The 19,430-nt window shown below is 36.4% G+C and overlaps 1 protein-coding gene across 2 annotated transcripts in view; it reads right to left on the bottom strand.

Annotated features, from left to right (window-relative positions):
• TMTC2 (transmembrane and tetratricopeptide repeat containing 2) overlaps positions 1 to 19,430 on the bottom strand; it is a 421,611-nt gene that overhangs the window by 174,920 nt on the left and 227,261 nt on the right. For both annotated transcript variants that reach the window (XR_824533.1, XM_010832028.1), the window contains exon 4: positions 7,302 to 7,416. Coding sequence is in view for 1 of the 2 variants with exons in the window: in XM_010832028.1 (XP_010830330.1) it covers positions 7,302 to 7,416 (115 nt within the window). In the remaining variant the exon portion in view is untranslated. The remainder of the gene's footprint in view (positions 1 to 7,301; positions 7,417 to 19,430) is intronic.

Raw genomic sequence — 19,430 nt, 5'->3', positions numbered from 1 at the left:
AACTTTAAGAAAATACAACTCTAGACACCTTATTCAAGAAGGCTCTTGTTGTCCAGAATTGTTCAGTGACAATGATCAAAACAATCATTCAAAGAACCACAAATGCAGCTATCTAATATCCATTGCTAACCTTATCACTTCTAGTAATAAATGTAACCTCTGCTCTGATAAGAATTTCATAAATCATTTGTAAAATCAACAAACACAGTTAGAACTTCTGTAGATATGGAGAGATGTAATGACCAATAAGAAACTGCCACTACCTCAAGAAGCTGAATTTGAATCGTAATGACCATTGCATTTCAATATAAAATATGGTATTTCTATAACTTCAGACAGATAATCATTATGTTGCAGAAGTATTTATTTGTTCCTAGTTTATGTCTTGTTCACTGAGGCAGATGTTGATCAAAACCTTTCCTAGCACTTCTAGAGATGATCATAATTTTTTGCCTCTTCTGACTTTTTAAAGAGCATAGCAATTGAATTGTGGTATTGAATACTCCACCATAAATTGTAGAATAAATCCCATTTGAAAGTGGTGTCGTAATCTTTAATATGCTACTGCATCTATTATATTAATTTTAGGGTATGTTTACATGTATATTGTACTGATGTACTCAGTCATGGCTGACTCTTTGCAACCCCAAGGACTATAGCCCACCAGGCTCCTCTGTCCACAGAATTTTCCAGGCCAGAATACTGGAGTAGGTTGCCATTTACATGTATATTCATAAGCCTAAGTGGCCTGTTGTGACTCTGTTATTTGTTTTTGCTTGTTTGCTTCTTGTTTTTGAGTTTCATTGTCATTATTCTCTTCTGTTTTTTGGTTTTCAATTACATCAGACTTTTTACTATCCATTTTATCTAGCTTCACAAAAATAACTGAAAAGCATAACTAGTGCAACAAATACTATTTGATTAAAGATTTGATAGAACTTATTCATGAAATGCCTTAACTTGATTCCTTGGGGGAGAAAATTCTTCAATGTGGTTTTCAAATTTTTCCAAGGTTTTGATTCAGATTGTCTACTTCTTCTTGGGCTAATGTTAAACATTTATATGTTCCCAGAACAGTATCCATATTACTAAGATGTTAATAAATATAACTAACATTGTTATTTTAAGCTTCCATATATCTGAATACGGGCCCATTCTCATTCTCAATATTGTATATTTGAGATTTTGTATTTTGTACATGATCTTTGCCATAAATTGTTGATCCTTTAATAGAATAGCTCTTACACTTATTCATTACTTCCCATTTTTTCTCCATATTCTACTTTATTAAAATTTTCTATTTTTAGTTCTCTTAAGTTTATTATTAGTTAATTATATTACTCCTTTCCTAGCTTTTCAGATTAGATGATTACTTACATTTTTATAGAACCAAAATGACAGCTAATTTATGGTGGCAAAATCTCTATTATCCACAGAAATAATCCCCTCTGTTATGCAAGATAATCAAGAATTGATTAAACCACATTAAATTTATTATCTGCATTCTGAAATCTGGTGCCTAATGAAATATTCAGTGTTCTATTGAATTCCCTGTTTAGGTAGCAATTGGAACAGAATGACTGGGATAAATCTATAACAATGAAAGAACACTGAGTATTTTTCAGATGAGAAATCAATTATATTTCTGATGGCAGTGGGCAGTGTAGTTAAAAGGTTGAAAGTCGGCTGTGCGTTTGTAAGATCTGACAGTGTAAATCACTGAGCAATGGTCCATCCGACTTATCCCTGAAAATTTATTACACCTGAAAAGATAAATGAATATCATACGGCAGATCTGTTAAACGGGCCTTAAAACAACTTGTGGGAACTACTGAATTTTACTAAATTTGACAATATGAATAAAACACTAAATACAGGCTATGCAATAAATGTAACACATCTATTGAGATTAACAGTAGAATTGTTAGGAAGTAGGCAAAATGGTTAAGGGCGTCAAAAGGTGCAAATTTGAGTAATAAGATAAGTAAGTCCTGGAGATACAATGAACACATGGCGAAGTGACTAGTTAATAACATTATATCATATATTTAAAAGTTGCTAAGACAGAGATGTTAAATAAAAGTTCTCATCAGAATACAAAAAAAATTTGTAACATTGTATGGTGACAGATGCTAACTCAATTTCCTATAGTAGTCATTTTGCAATATAAATAAATATTGAATCATTGTACATCTGAAACTAATAAAATCTTACATGTCAATTATACCTGAACATAAAAAGGTACTACTAAGTACTGTTTTAAATTTTACATTATATGACTATAATCTGTAACATGGATTGAAGTGATAACAAAATGTGATAATGTTTAGGCAATTAAAAACAGTTTCTATAGTACTTTCTCAAAGGCAACTTAGCTCAGATGTACAAACCCATGATGTTTTTAACAAAATAGTATAGCCTGAGTTTAGTAAACTAAGGAACTATCATAAAAAAATTTAACTTATTTTTTGTTAGATGTAATTCCAAGTATTTTATTTCTACATGAAAGGTGTTTTGAACTATTTTCCTGAATTTGAAAGTTGTATACTGAAATTTTTCTTCTGTCAAAATCTTGGTTTATTTCTGCCAGCTAGGGCAGAATACTATTGTTGCAGCCTTGTAGAGTCAGAACATCTTAAGTTCAAATATTGCCCCCTCTACCGTATGTGTGATCTTACACAAATTATCTGAGTTTCATTTTCTTTTTTGTGCAGACATCAAGTGAAGATAAAATGTAATAACATATATAAGCAACTAACAAGAGTAGTTAGGACATAAATATAATTCAAGTAACTATTGCCAAAGAAAAAATTTAAAATTATCCTATCATGAGAGTTGCACTATAAAGAAAACTGAATGCTGAAGAATTGATGGTTTTGAACTGTGGTGTTAGAGAAAACTCTTGGGAGTTCCTTGGACTGGAAGGAGATCCTGCCAGTCCATCCTAAAGGAAATCAGTCCTGAATATTCATTGGAAGGATTGATGATGAAGCTGAAACTCCAATACTTTGGCCACGTGATACAAAGAATTGACTTATTGGAAAAGACCCTGATGCTGGGCAAGACTGAAGGCGGGAGGAGAAGGGGATGACAGAGGATGAGATGGTTGTATGGCATCACTGACTCAATGGACATGAGTTTGAGTAAGCTCCAGGAGTTGGTGATGGACAGGGAGGCCTGGTATGCTGCAGTCCATAGGGGCTGCAAAGAGTCAGAGATGACTGAGTGACTGAACTGAACTGACTGAACTGAAAGCTATACATATGCACTGCTTGGATATAAATTGGTATTAATTAATCTTGTATAAAAGAAGTCCTCAAAGTTTTAACATCTTTTAATGCAATGCTTCCTAAACTTTAGATATAACCACTTATCATTTATACTATTTCTTAATAGTTTTCCAAATCATTCTTTTTTTCTCTCTTTTCTCTCCTAGAACAGTATTTGGTTGTGCTAGTTATATTTTTAAAATATAAACATAAAAATAAAACTATAGGAATTAATTTAAAGACTATCTCTGGCTTCTTAGAATATCCTGAGTCTGGTCAGTGGTGGCATATCTGTCTTTACGAATTATTGTTTTGAAGTTACAAAATGAAGTATGTTTCTAAGTTATATTCCAAATAAAAATTTCCAGCAATATGATTTTTTCTACAATTTACAAAGCAGATTTATGAACATTGAATATGTTTTTAAAAAAACTTAGGTTACTTATGTAAAGGAAAGTAGAAGACCTAATAGTAGCTTATGATTCTCAACAGCCTTTATGGCTCGGTGATAGAGAATCTCAGTGGTAGAGAATCTGCCTTGCAAGGCAAGAGACACAAGTTTGATTCCTCGTCTGGGAGGATCCCACATATCTCAGAGCAACTAAGACTGTGCACCACAACTACTGAGCCTGTGCTTTAGAGTCCAGAAGCCGCAACTACTGAAGCCTGTGAGACCTAGAGCCCATGCTCCCCAACAAGAGGAGCCACTACGAGAAGTCCTCGCACTGCAACTAAAGAGTAGCCCTCACTCGCTTCAACTAGAGAAAAGCCTGTGCAGCAATGAAAACCCAGCACAAATATAAATAAATAATACTATAAAATCCATTGATAAATAAGAGCATTTCATGTTAACTACTATAACAGCTTCATTAGTTTCAGATTTTGGTCATAAAGCATCTTTAAGAGACTTAACTGATAATATGAAATGTGATTAACAACTGCTGCTACCACAAAGGAATGTTATTGGGCTAAAGTGAGCAAAGTAAACTCCTTTACATTCAGGATTTGCAATAGAACAAGAATTATGTCTGTATATTAGAGAAAGTTATGTGATATAGCATATATATCTCAAAAACTGTTTTTTTATTGGTCAAATAGTCCTTAAATTGTCCAGGAGAAAACCTTAACTACATAAAAAAACAGAAAAAAAAAAAAAAAGATTGCTCCTAAGTATACATGATGCCAAGCATATTTATGATATTATGGGTTGCAAAATATCTATCGATGTATTTTATTACTATTTAATTAAAAATCATTGAAGGATTCACCTATTTTGAAACATAATTATGTAGCAGAATTCTGTAAACCACATGGGTTATGTAACACAATATATCAAAAATCATTGCCACGTTTTCTTGTGGAATTGCCTGTTCATTTGAGGTAACAGTTAAGTGTTGTTAAAGAAACTTGTCATATTAGAAATATTACTTTGACACTATTTATGCCATATCCCATTTCCTACAAATGGTGAGGTGGGGGAACCCAATCTTGTTAACAACCACTCCTCCAGCAGGAATTTTCATTAGGGTTCAGGGAGGTTTATCTATTTGTTTTCACAGTTTATATATGTATCCACAGAGTGAGCTATAAAATGCAGTTCTTAAATTATATCTAAAGTATATTCATCTAATTGAGTAAATTTTCTTTTTCTTTCAACCCTTGCTCAACAAACATCACCAAAAGATAGTTAACTTTTTAACCAATGGCTGCAGATGAGAAAAACAAGTTCAGAGACGAGATGCCAGTTGTTCAGCTTTTCCCCCCGAAAATGCATAGAAATAGGCACAAGAAGCAAAGTGGCCATATGTGACCCAAATTGCAAGGCAAAAGGTCCCTCTGACAATATTATTTTCAGAGGCAAAAGTAAATAAACATTTGTATAAATTTATTAAACAGATAAGGTTTTTTTTATTAAATAATAAAGTATGAAATTATGAATTTATTATTTATTATGAATAATAAACTATGAAATTAAAAGACGCTTACTCCTTGGAAGGAAAGTTATGACCAACCTAGACAGCATATTAAAAAGCAGAGACATTACTTTGTCAACAAAGGTCCGTTTAGTCAAGGCTATGGTTTTTCCAGTAGTCATGTATGGATGCGGGAGTTGGACTATAAAGACAGCTGAACACTGAAGAATTGATGCTTTTGAACTGTGGTGTTGGAGAAGACTTGTGAGAGTCACTTGGACTATAAGGAGATCCAACCAGTCCGTCCTAAAGGAAATCAATCCTGGGTGTTCATTGGAAGGACTGATGTTGAAGCTGAAACTCCAATGTTTTGGCCACCAGAGCTGACTCATTTGAAAAGATCCTGATGCTGGGAAAGATTGAGGGCAGGAGAAGGGAATGACAGAGGATAAGATGGTTGGACGGCATCACCTACTCAATGGACATGAGTTTGGGTAAACTCTGGGAGTTGGTGATGGATAGGAAGGCCTGGCATACTGCAATTCATGGGGTTGCAAAGAATCGGACACGACTGAGCAACTGAACTGAAACTATGAATAATATAGTATCGTCATATTATTTAGATGAAGAAGACATGGGGGGAGCTTTGCTAGAGAATCTAGATACATCCATTCACGAAAAGAAAAAGATGCAATCTCAAATTATTTCAGGGAAATGATGGTTTTATACACACACACAGACACACATATATATTATGTATATGATGAAGTATAAAACAGCAGAGATCTTGTAAATATCAGGGGCTGTATAAACTGGAGAGGGAGTGGTCCACTTGAAGGCACAATTTAAAAAGAGAAAATTGAACTCTGCAGGTCAACACAAAACACACATTGATCTAATTTAGACTTCAGGCCAAAAGACTGAGACCCCAGGTTTAAAGTCTAGGAGGTAAATATACAAACAGGAAGTTAAACAGAGCTCATCTTGTCTGCTTTCCCTTAAAATATCTTGATTTTGGTTTGTTTTTTTTTCTTCCTGAATTAAAAAAAATATATATATGTGCTTGAGATTTAGCCATATTAAAAAATGAAGTTGGAAAATTAATTTAATACTATGGATATTGCATTGCAGTCATTAAACACAAGCAGTAGACATCTTATGATGCCTGTTCCTTTTCCACAGGGAACTGGTCCTCCGCCCTTCTCCCTTCTACTCCAATCCTGGAGCCACTGTCAGTGGGGGTCTGTTTCAAGAATGCAGGACCCTTTTCAGGATTAATAGACACACCAAGACAACTCCTTCAGAGCCTAAGAACACTCTATATGCATAGAGGTGTAGGAGTCATCTCATTAACATAGACAGAGTACCAGAAAAAGCAGTAAACCCTGAGGAAACCAAAAATACAAAATAGAGACAAATACTCAAAACATAATAAAGTATCTGGATCTATTTATGCCTTCATCTAGTCAACCCCAGGAAATTTTCAATTATGGGGGCTAATTCTCTTTTGTGTTTAAGCAAGTTTAGGCTAAGGTTCTATTACTTATAAACAAAAAAGTATCCAATACAAGAGACAGAAAAGGATTTCAGTTTAACTTGCATTTATCCACTCACATCTAACTGCACCCCCTGGACTTTCCATTCAAAGAACAGAAGAGCATTTTCCCCCAGTGATTTTTCTAACCTAACATACACAGGCATTCCAAATTATCCCATTATTCCAACCTAATCATCTCTACCTTTGAAGGACAGGGTGGAAAAAGAAAAATATTATCTTATTAACTTCCCAGTTTCAGTACATACTTTCTATACATACTTTGACACCAGTGATTCTTTAACAGAATAAAATATACCATTAAAAAATCAAGATATCAATTATATAGAACATCATACATAGCAGTCTTATTTTATGAACCTGAATACACATGAATATCAATGATGTGACCCAAAACAAAGAGTTGTAATACAAATACCATCCATTTGCTAGCGTCAGAAGCATGATTCATGAAAAGACTTTCAGAATATTAGCTATCATCATATCCATTTTCAGCAGTGAAAACAATAGCCTTGCTCATCATGTTTCAAAGATACCAAACCAGGAAAAGCAATGCATACTCACAAATTATAAAGCATGTCAGCCATGTTGCTTCGGTAATACAAAGCATTTCTATAGGCGCTTTCAGCTTCAGAAATTTTGCTCTGACTCTTGAGAACATTTCCAAGGTTACCCCACGCTGCCAAAAAAAGAAAGAAGTATTCAGACTAGTGTCATTCTGATTATATATGATATACTATCAGGCCGTCAGGAAGTACCACAAGGAGAGAAAAAAAGCCTCATAAAACATTTTTAAGAAAGAAAATTTATTTCCTTTAAACTCAAACTGAGGGATTACATGTGAAAGCCTAAAGGATGATGATTATGTCTCAAAGTAAATATATACACATACAATTCATCACAAGGCCAAGAACGATGTTACCTTAAGATCTCCTACAAAGATGTGAAGCTCTTTCAAATTTCAGTAGAGTTCTTCACGAACTGAAATTGTTGTATACCTACTAAACCAGAAACTGTAAGAAATGATCTTAAAATAAACAAAGGTTTCATTCAAAAACAAAAACACTGATAAATAACAGAAGAATTGGGAATCAAAAAGAAGATAACTAAGATCAAAGATATAAAGAGGCTTAATGGCACCCCACTCCAGTACTTTTGCCTAGAAAATCCCAGGGACGGAGGAGCCTGGTAGGCTAAAGTCCATGGGTCGCTAGGAGTAGGACACGACTGGGCGACTTCACTTTCACTTTTCACTTTCATGCAATGGAGAAGGAAATGGCAACCCACTCCAGTGTTCTTGCCTGGAGAATCCCAGGGACAGAGGAGCCTAGTGGGCTGCTGTCTATGGGGTCGCACAGAGTCGGACAGGACTAAAGTGATGCAGCAGCAATAGTCATCAGAATATATCAGCAAAACATTATGCTCCTTAAAAGAGTTAAGTATATATGGTTTACTCAGATATAATGTTTTTATATCTTTCCTGCTAATAAATTCACAAGTGGGAAAATCAGTAAGTTTGTGTCTTCACACATAATCACACTTAAAAATTTACATTTTTACTATACCCTTTATTTTTCACTCTAAACAATCATGATTTCTCAATATTATAAGATACCCCATCACCAGCTGCCCACAAAGCAAGGCGCTCAAGCAGACCTATTCTTCAAACTTGGATGCTTCTCTTGTCCTTTTTCTTTCCCACAAGGAGATGGGTTGCTGGGCCCTTAAACCAGAGTCCCTCCCAACTAGAAGATGAGGATGAGAAGGCTCATGTGTGTCCAGATCTATTCATCTGGAGAATTACTAGTTCTATATGGAGAATGAAAGGGTTTGAGATACCAATTTTTAATGCATAAAAACGTATAGAATCTTTCGATCCCAAATTTGCTTGTGTGCCCTGTAATTTAACACACTGTGCCTTCATTTACTAATCTGCAACATGGGAGAAAATAATATCTCCTGGGTTTTTTGACAAGGACTAAATGAGTTAGTATATGGAATGTGTTTAAGATAGTGCCAGCCATGTGGCAAACACTCAATAAATGTTTGCTATTATCATTAATATCATTGTAATGAATGCTCTTCACAATTTACAGTGTCAAGCATTGCTTACAAAAACAGGATCAAATATAATGCACTTTACATACTTAGTAATATCTACAGAGAATACTAATCTTTCATATTTGGAAAGTCATATACCTTCTTTGGCTTCTGATGGAGAACAGAGGAGAAGCACATACTTACCATTATGCAGTACCTAATCATGCCACATGTCACACCATATACTTGAAAACTATTGTCTCACTGAGCTCTCAACATAGTACTGTATATGAAAACCCTGTCCGCTGCATGAATAAGGAAACAGACTCAGAGACACTAAACAACTTGCCAAGTTAATACAGAAGTATGAAAGCAGAGATTTCAATCCAAGGCTTGTTATTGGTGTTTAGTTGCTAAGTCGTGTCTGACTCCTTTGCAACCCCATGGCTGTAGCCCATGAGGCTCCTCTGTCCATGGGGTTCTCCAGGCAAGAATACCGGAGTGGGTGGCCATTCCCTTCTGCAGGGGATCTTCCCAATCCAGGGATCCAACCAGGGTTTCCTACATTGCAGGCAGATTCTTTACAGTCTGAGCCACCAGGGGAGACATTTAAGAGGATGTTTAATACAAGTCTCTTAGTGTTGGCTGATAGTAGAAAATAATCAACTTATCCATCATGGGAGTATCATGAGAAACTTTATGGATTACTATACAGCAGTGAGAATCAACAAGTTCCGTGTAAATATTTTAACAGGAATAGACCTTGAAAAAGCCGAAAAATATTCAAAATACCTAATGCATTCTGTCACATTACTTAAAAATATTAAAAACTCATTCCTACCCAAAGTACCATTATATACTTTACAAGGATACATTATAAATCTAAGGACAGAAATCAATTACTTTAGGATAGTTGCCTATGATGCAAAGGGACATTTAAGCTAGGAACAGAGGTAAAAGGGAATAATATATGAATAAAAGAGGACATTTGTAGGGATCATCCTGAAAACTGGCCAGGAACTAAGGAATATAATTGATCTAACTTCTGCAGCTGGGAGAAGAAAAGAGGGACAGAAGGGAGGTGAGGATAAGAGAAAAGGGGAAATGGAAAATTAAGGTCATGCCACACATTCTTTTAAAATAGAGATGGAATTATCCTATATCCTACTTAAGGAATAAAGGGTTTTAACATTCACTAAACCTTTTCTTGTGTTGATGTTAAGACAATTCAAAATGGATGTTTGAGGTTACCTTCAAATTTGCACATGGTAAAGTTTACTTTGGACCAATAGAACTTAAAGATCTTGCATTTTTATGAATATTTAATGTCATTTTACATTTTTAAGCTCATATATGTTACTGATTCATTCATTTCATGCACTAATCTTTAAAACCATTCAGTTTTATTGGAATAAAATCCCTGGAATTCTCACAAGAAATTGTGATTAAAGTCTAAAAAAAAAAGTATCCAGTTTTTTAAAGTCTGTATTTTAATAGACAGTGTCCAGATGAATTCAATTCTCACATTAAAACACTGGAGATGATAAAGTACTTATTTGAAATTTTAAAAAACTGTATTTAGTTTATTCTAAAAACTTCATGTAATTTTTGAAAGTTTTTCCCAACAGTGTTTCAAAATATTTAGAATACTAATTTTATGCCTGTTGTTTGACAAAATGAATATTGTAAGAAGCTGTTCTTGTTGAGGGACTACTGCTCATCTCATGGGCTTAGCTTGAACAACTGCAAACCTAGGTGGAGAAAAAGAGGAGGAAAATGTAAAGGGAGAAGGAGAGGTGGAAAAGAAATAAAAATATATGTATGCTGGGATAAAAACAATAGTGCTTTCATTTATTTAAAGTTTACTATATGCTTGACAGTGTCCAGAATTTATATAATATAATAATAAACTTTGAGGTCCATCACTATACCCATTTCATTGATGTATAAACTAAAGTTAACTCCTTAAAATGCAAAGTTAATGACAAGAGAAAACCAGATCTGTTTCCAGATGTCAAAATCTCACCATCTCAATACTGAGTCTAACTACAAAGTCAAATCACATATCATAGTACTCAATATTTACACATATTTAATTGAGGGACTAAAGTATAAAATGGAGCCAAGATTAATTATCCAAATGAGTCATTCCCTCAGAACTGGGACAAAATACTCCAGAAACAACAAACTTTAGTACCCATGGTACCAACAAACTTTAGCTACATGGTACCCATCTTTCGTAATGTATTTTCCACACCACAGAATGTCACATTTTAAATATCACATTTTCTAGAAAATGCAATGGAAAGAGAACATAGTTATATCTATGTAAATAAATGTTCGTTGCTCAAAGACACTGGAGATTAAGTACATTTATCAAGGACTCCTAAGTACCCTAAAGGTGCCTTATATATGATGGAGATTTAAAAAGCATTGTTTAACAAGCACATGACTTATTTCTTAGGAAAGTGAAAAGTGAAAGTCACTCAGTCATGTCTGACTCTTTGCGACCCCATGGACTTCTACAGTCCATGGAATTCTCCAGGCCAGAATCCTGGACTGGGTAGCCGTTCCCTTCTCCAAGGGATCTTCCCAATACAGGGATCAAATCCAGGTCTCCTGCATTGCAGGCAGATTCTTAAGCCACCAGGGAAATTCAAGAATACTGGAGTGGGTAGCCTATCCCTTTTCCAGGGATAGGCTGGAAAAGGGATATCTTCCTGACCCAGGAACTGAACCAGGCTCTCCTGCATTACAGGCAAATTCTTTACCAGCTGAGCTACCAGAGAAGCCTTTATTTATTAGGACTAAGCATATATGATTATATTAAGGAAAGGTCAACTGAATCTTCAAGGTATCACTGGGTAAGTTTCAGGAAATCTCATCTGTGAAGTTATTTTATTTTCAAAAGGAAAACAAAATTTTTCTTTTGAACGAAATTAGGAAGCAAAGAATCAAGAACAACTCTTATTATATCTCAAGGGCCCTTCATACTGGCATTTAACTACAACTAAAAGGTATCCACTTACTAAGAAATGACCTTAATTCACAAGGAAAGCTACTCAAAGGTCACAAACTGCCACAGTTTATGTTATTTGAAAGGCAGAATAACAATTAAATATTTCCATCTTGCAAAGTTTCTTCTAAAGAGGAAAATCAAATGTTAGCTCTTTCTGGAAATGTTAAGTGATCTACAATGAATCACTCCAAAACTTTTTCAAAGACCTCATTCAAATATAGTAGTTCTAAGTTCACAGAGTAAGTTTAAACTTACTCTAAAATATCAACTATTGTAATTTCATAGTGCTCGATATATTTTATAAAAATCAATGCAGGCAGATCTGAGCAATTTTTTCCAGGATATTTTTACTTTACAACAGTCTTATGGACTCTGTGGGAGAGGGAGAGGGTGGGAAGATTTGGGAGAATGGCATTGAAACATGTGAAACGTCATGTATGAAACGAGATGCCAGTCCAGGTTCAATGCACGATGCTGGATGCTTGGGGCTGGTGCACTGGGACGACCCAGAGGGATGGTGTGGGGAGGGAGGAGGGAGGAGGGTTCAGGATGGGGAACACATGTATACTAATTAAATAATTTTCTATTAAAGAAAAAAAGAAAAAAAAACTGGAAGATATTTATATTCAATGATTATTAAAAAAGTTGTTTTTATTATGATTGTGGCATGCATTGCTCTTTGAAAAATTAGCTAATAAGATGAAATAATCTCTTAATATTCAAATTTTAACTACTTAACATTCACACAAGCAATCATACTTCAGGGTTAGCATACCACTATTTCTGTTACACTGATCCTCTGAACAGTCACCAAAATCAACAAGGGCTCTCATTTTTTACTTCTACCTTTAGTTGTAATTTACCTTAGAACTTTAATACATGTCTTTAGTCCCTATATCAACACCAAGTTCTATGTAAAGATCTTGCAAAACCAAAACATTGAAAAATGCTTTAACTATCATGATAAATTCTAAATTTTGCTTCCTCCAATCCTCAGTAACTTGTTTGAAATCAGAATGCTATCACAAAAAGGGGTTACATGTTGAAATCTTGCCAGTTATATAAGCCAGATCGGCTGCAAAAGAAAATAAATACAGGAGTCCCTAGTGTAGCTGATAATGGTTTTCCTACAGATTATAGCCCTATTTTTAGGCTTCTATATATATGAACTCTTTCAGTCCTCCTAACAAAGATTATCATCCCGTTAGTACTTGACAAGGAAACTGTGCCTTAGAGAAAGGGATACTTAAAAGCTAACAGAGATAAAAATTGTGTCTGTTAGGTTCTGAAGTCCTTGTTTTAACCACTATGAAACACCTGGACTTCAGATGTGTTCCAAAAACAGTGTTCACATAGATGTAAGTTAAGTAAGTGTCATTTTAAAATATGAGGAACTGTTATGTTAAAATTTCTAATCTCAATGAAAACCGTAAAAAAGAAGCAAGCAAGCAGAAGGAGAAGGAAAAAAGGGCCATGTAAGTGCATGAAACTTAAGATAAATGTGAATGTGTTTTGTTTTGTTAATGCTTTCTCGCTCTATCCATTAACAAACATTGTAAAGGGTTCAACTTTTGTAGCCTGGGTTCATACTGATTTCATGTCACTTCACATGATCCAGGGAAATCACAGCACTTATAAGCCTACAAGGATTTATATTTCCTAAGGTAATTATACCTTGGATTATTACAGAAAGAAACATAATGTTGAGTGGGTAAAAAAGGTCTGGTTAAAATGTTAAGTGGAAAAAATAGAAATAATTTAAAGATTATGATTCATATGATACCAGAATACATATACTACATACTTTTATGTAATTCTAATTATAGCAACTTTATAATATGCAATTATCTCTCTTATTCCTCTATCTTTGGTTACTTCAGATACACCTGAAAATCAGTATATTTCTAATAAGGGAGAAAGTATTAAAAATGAAAAAATAAAATTTAGTACTCCAATGATTTGTTTACATTGTCTTCATAGCACTGTTAATTAGTATAACATATATGTGCATATTGTAATATCCATATATACAGTTCAGGGCAGGTTTTTTGGTTTTAACAAATCTAGGATTATTCCTTCGCATTTTACCATGTGCAGTCTCTATTCTGACTTTGACTACAAGCCACCCCCACATCCACAGTTCAGTGTCTGCTATAAGAACTCTCAAGGATCACAGCTGTGTGCTGGCAAAAGGGCTTGCATAACTCAATGAAGCTAAGAGCCATGCTGTGCAGAGCCCCCCAAGACTGATGGGTCGCAGTGAAAAGTTCTGAAAAAACATGGTCCACTGAGGGAGGAAATGGGAACCCCTCTAGTATTCTTGCCTTGGGACCCCGTAAACAGTGAGGAAAGGCAAAAAGATACAACACTGGAAGATAAGCCCCTTCCCAGATCAGAATTTGAGCAAACTCCAGGAGACAGTGAAGGACAGAGAAGCCTGGCATGCTACAGTCTGTGGGGTTCCAAAAAGTTGGACAGGACTGAGCTATTGAACAACAGGTCAGAAGGTGTTCTATATGCTACTGGGGAAGAGCTGGAACAATTACAAATAGCTCCAGGAAGAACAAAGCAGTGGAGTCAAAGCAGAAATGATGCTCAGTTGTGGGTGTGTCTGGTGGTGAAAGTAAAGTCCAGTGCTGTAAAGAATAATATTGCATAGAAACCTGGAATGTTAGGTCCATGAATCAAGGTAAATTGGATATGGTCAAGCAGGAGATGGCAAGAGTGAATATCAACATGTTAGGAATCAGTGAACTACAATGGACAGGAATGGGTGAATTAAATGGACAGGAATGGGTGAATTTAATTTAGCTGACTACTATATTTACTACGGTGGATAAGACTCCCTCAGAATAAATGGAGTAGCTCTTACACTCTACAAAAGGGTCCAGAATGCAGTACTGGGGTGCAGCCTCAAAAACAACAGAATGATCCTGATTCGTTTCCAAGGCAAACCATTCAACCTCAGTAATCTGAGTCTATGCCCCAGCCACTGATGCTGAGGAAGGTGAAATTGACCAGTTCTACGAAGACACATAACATCTTTTAGAATTAACACCAAATAGAGATGTCCTTTTCATCATAGGGGCTTGGGATGCAAAAGTAGGAAGTCTATAGATACCCAGAATGGCAGGCAAGTTTGACCCTGGAGCACAAAATGAAGCAGAGCAAAGGCTAATAGAGTTTTATCAAGAGAATGTGTTGGTCAAAGCAAACAACCTTTTCCAAGAACCCAAGAGACAACTATACAAAAGGACATCACCAGATTGTCAATACAGAAATCAGATTATTTTTTGCAGCCGAAGATAGAGAAGCTCTATACAGTCAGCAAAAACAAATCCTGGAGGTGACTGTGGCTCAGATCATGAGTTCCTTACTGCAAAATTCAGGCTAAAATTGAAGAAAGTAGGAAAAACCACTACCCTCGTGGATCAGCTGGTAAAGAATCCACCTTCAATGTGGGAGACCTGGGTTTGATCCCTGGCTTGGGACGATCCCCTGGAGAAAGGAATGGCTACCCACACCAGTATTCTGGCCTGGAGAATTCCATGAACTATATAGTCCAGGAGATCACAAAGAGTTGGACACAACTGAGTGGCTTTCACTTCCTTCAGGAAAAACCACTAGGCCACTGAAGTATGATCTAAATCAAATCCCTTGTGATCATACAGTGGAGATGACAAATAGATTCAAGGGATTAGATCTGGTAGATCGAGTGACTGAAGAACTATGGACAGAGGTTTGTAACTACAGGAGGCAGTGATCAAAACCATCCCAAAGAAAATAAATGCAAGAAGACAAAGTGGTTGTTTGAGGAGGCTTTATGAATAGCTGAGGAAGGAAGAGAAGGAACAAAGGGAAAGACATTCCCAACTGAATGCAGAGTTCCAAGAATAGCAAGGAAAGATAAGAAGGCCTTCTTAAATGAACAATGCAAAGAAATAGAGGAAAACAATAGAATATGAAAGACTAGCGATCTCTTAAATAAAACTGGAGTGATCAAGAGAACATTTTATACAAGGATGGGCATGATAAAAGAAACAATAAGAAACAAAGAGAAGCAGAAGAGATTAAGAAGAAGTGGCAAGGAAAGATGGAAGAACTATATAAAAAAGGTCCTAAAGACCCAGATAATAATGATGGTGTGATCACTCACCTTGAGTCAGACATCCTGGAGTGTGAAATCAAGTGGGCCTTAGTAAGCATTATTATGAACAAAGCTAGTGGAGAAGATGGAATTCCAGCTGAGCTATTTGAAATCCTAACAGATGATGCTGTTAAAGTGCTGCACTCACTGTCTAGAAATTTGGAAAACTCAGTAGTGGCCACAGGACTGGAAAAGGTCCATTTTCACTCCAATACCAAAGGACAATACCAAAGAATATTCAAACTACCATCCATACAACTGTGCTCATTTCATGTGCTAGCAAGGTTATGCTCAAAATTCTTCAAACTGGTTTAGCTGTACATGAACCAAGAACTTCTACATGTACAAGCTGGGTTTTGAAGAAGCAGAGGAACCAGAGATCAGATTCACTGGATCACGGATAAAGCAAGGGAATTCCAGAAAAACAGCTACCTCTGCTTTATTGACTATGCTAAAGCCTTTGACTGTTTGGATCACAACAAATTGTGGAAAATTTTTAAAGAGATGGGAATACCAGACCACCTTACCTGTCTCCTGAGATACCTCTATGTGGTTCAAGAAGCAATAGTTAGAACCAGACATGGAATAACTGACTGGTTCCAAGTTGGAAAAGGAGTACAAGGCTATATGTTGTCATCCTACTTACTTTACTTACATGCAGAGTACATCATGCCAAATGCCAGGTTGGATGAATCACAAGCTAGGATCAAGACTGCCAGGAGAAAGATCAACAACATCAGATACACAGATGACTCCACTCTAATGGCAGAAAGAGAAGATGAACTAAAGACTCTCTTGATGAGAGTGAAAGAGGAGAGTGAAAAGCTGGCTTAAAACTCAACATTCAAAAAACTAAGATAATGGCATCTGGTCCCAAGACTTCATGGCAAATAGAAGGGAAAAAAGTGGAAGCATTGACAGATTTTATTTTCTTTGGCTCCAAAATTACTGTGAATGGTGACTGCAGCCAGGAAATTAAAAGATGCTTGCTCCTTGGAAGGAAAGCTATTGACAAACCTAGACAGTGTACTAAAAAGCAGAGACATCACTTTGCTAGCAAACGTCCATATAATCAAAACTACAGTTTTTCCAGTAGTCAGGTAGGGATATAAGAGTTGGACCATAAAGAATGCTGAGCACTAAAGAATTGATGCTTTTGAACTGTGGTGCTGGAGAAGACCCTTGAGAGTCCCTTGGACTGCAAGAAAATTAAACCAGTCAATCCTAAAGGAAATCAATCTGGAATATTCATTGGAAGGATTGATGCTGAAGCTCCAATACTCTGGCCACCTGATGTGACGGGCCAATACACTGGAAAAGATCTTGATGCTGGAAAAGATTGACAGCAAAAGCAGAAGTGGGCAGCAGAGGATGAGATGGCTAGATAGTATCACCAACTCAATGGACATGAATTTGAGCAAACTCTGGGATAGTGGAGGAGAAAGGAGCCTGGCATCCTGTGTCCTATCTAACTCACAAAGAGTTAGACAGGACTTAGCGACTGAAGAACAAGAACAATCAGAACCATGCATGGTCTATGAAGCTGAGTCTTCTCTGTAAAGGCCTTCACTCCAATTTCCCATCTAGGCTCAGAATGTTTCTCACTGCATCTTAATCCAAACAAAACAAAACAAAAAATCTACTTCATGTTCCTCTCTGATAGCAAGGTATTCTCTGTGAAGTTTCTGGTTAACTAACCCACAGGATTATATAATAAATGAAGATAGTAAGGCATTTGCAAATATAATGACTGGACAAGGAGGGAGAATTTGGAAACACCTAACTTTGAGACTTTCTTCAAATCCTAACAGATCCTTTTTCTAATATGCCTATTACACTGTTGAAAGTAGTCAATCTAAAAGACTTAGTGAACAATAACTGGCAGGCCACAAATGGTGGCCCTATTTATATGAAGTGTTAGCCGCTCAGCTGTGTCTGACTCTTTGTGACCCCATGGACTGTAGTCTGTCAGGCTCCTTTGTCCAGGCAAGAACACTAGAGTGGGTAGCCATTCCTTCCTCCAGGTCTTCCTGATCCAGGGACCGATTCCGGGTCTCCAGCATTGCAGGCAGATTCTTTACCATCTGAGCAACCAGGGAAGCCCATTTACATAAAAGACACACCAATTCAGTAAAGGCTCATAAGAAATTCCTCACATTTGGCTGATCTCTTAGCCCATGTAGCCGTTCAACCGTTACACATAGATTGATAGCAAAATATACAGAGTTGTTTCTGATTTCACAGTCAGAATATAATTGACCCAAAGGATCTCTTACAGCTTGCCTCCGTCATAATTAATATCATTTGAGTCTGGTTCAGCTCTAAAAGATGAAGAACCTTTAGAAAAGGCGAGAATTCTAAACAACTCCAGTGGGGGTGGGGAGGAAGAGAAGTGATTACAAAAAAATTCTCCCTTTTGTTCTTTTACAACCCAATCTCATAAGCTACTTTATCTCACAGTGAATCCTGTCATCATTAAATGGGTTCCTGCCATCTAATAGCCCCAGGTTAGTTTCCAAATATGTGTCACTAAAAGGAAATTTGATGCAGAAACCTAAACCAAAAAGATCCCAAACCTAAGTTTTTAGTTTTATTTCTGTTACCAATTAGATCTGGGTCCACTGAAGTAAATTACTGGACTCTCCCATTTCTTATTAGCAGTAGTAAGTAAACATGTAATACGGGCCAAACTCTGGGCTAGGGGTGCTGTACAGCTTGGTCCCACACAGTGCTATTGCTGTACCTGCCATACAGATCAGCCTAGAAGCTCAGAGAGGTTGTAACAACACTGTAAAGATGAGCGTAACAGCTCCTCGTGTCCTGACTTCTGGTGGCTCAGCTGGTAAAGAATCCTCCTGCAATGCAGGAGATAGCCTGCCAGCAGGAGACCCAAGTTCGATCCCTGTCTGGGTTGGAAAGATCACCTGGAAGAGGAAATGGCAACCCACTCCAGTACTGTTGCCTAGGAGATTCCAAGGACCAGAGGAGACCGGCTTAGGGACTAAACCACCAAGACCACCCTATCTACCTTACTGTAAATCTGACCAACTTATCATGCCTTTTCTCCCTAAGCATTCTGCCTCTCAGTTGCTCAACAATAAGACAGGTGTAACAATCCTTGCCCAAGTTTAACTCCAGCATCACTGAGGTAATTAAATAAGATAACAGATGTGTAACTCTACAAAGTACATTTCTATGGAATAGGAATGATATATCATTAATAGACCATCATCCATAAAAAAACATAACCAGGTAGATACACCCTTTAATAGTGTATCTCCTATATTCAGTATCTATGGTCATGCTATTAAGAATTTCATTGCCAAACAAATCAAGGCCAAGAAGAGAAAACTCAAAGCAACATTAAATACTCCCGAGGCCAGTTTTTTGTGATTTTCTTTTGAGAATATGATTAAAAAAAAATTTTTTGGCATGTTCCCTAATCAGGGATCCAGCCCACGCACCCTGTAGTGCAAGTGCGATGGCC

This window comes from Bison bison, unplaced genomic scaffold (genome assembly GCF_000754665.1).
Source record: "Bison bison bison isolate TAMUID 2011002044 unplaced genomic scaffold, Bison_UMD1.0 scf7180017864535, whole genome shotgun sequence".
Classification (NCBI taxonomy): domain Eukaryota; kingdom Metazoa; phylum Chordata; class Mammalia; order Artiodactyla; family Bovidae; genus Bison; species Bison bison.
This window is presented reverse-complemented; position numbering and strand designations above follow the sequence as displayed.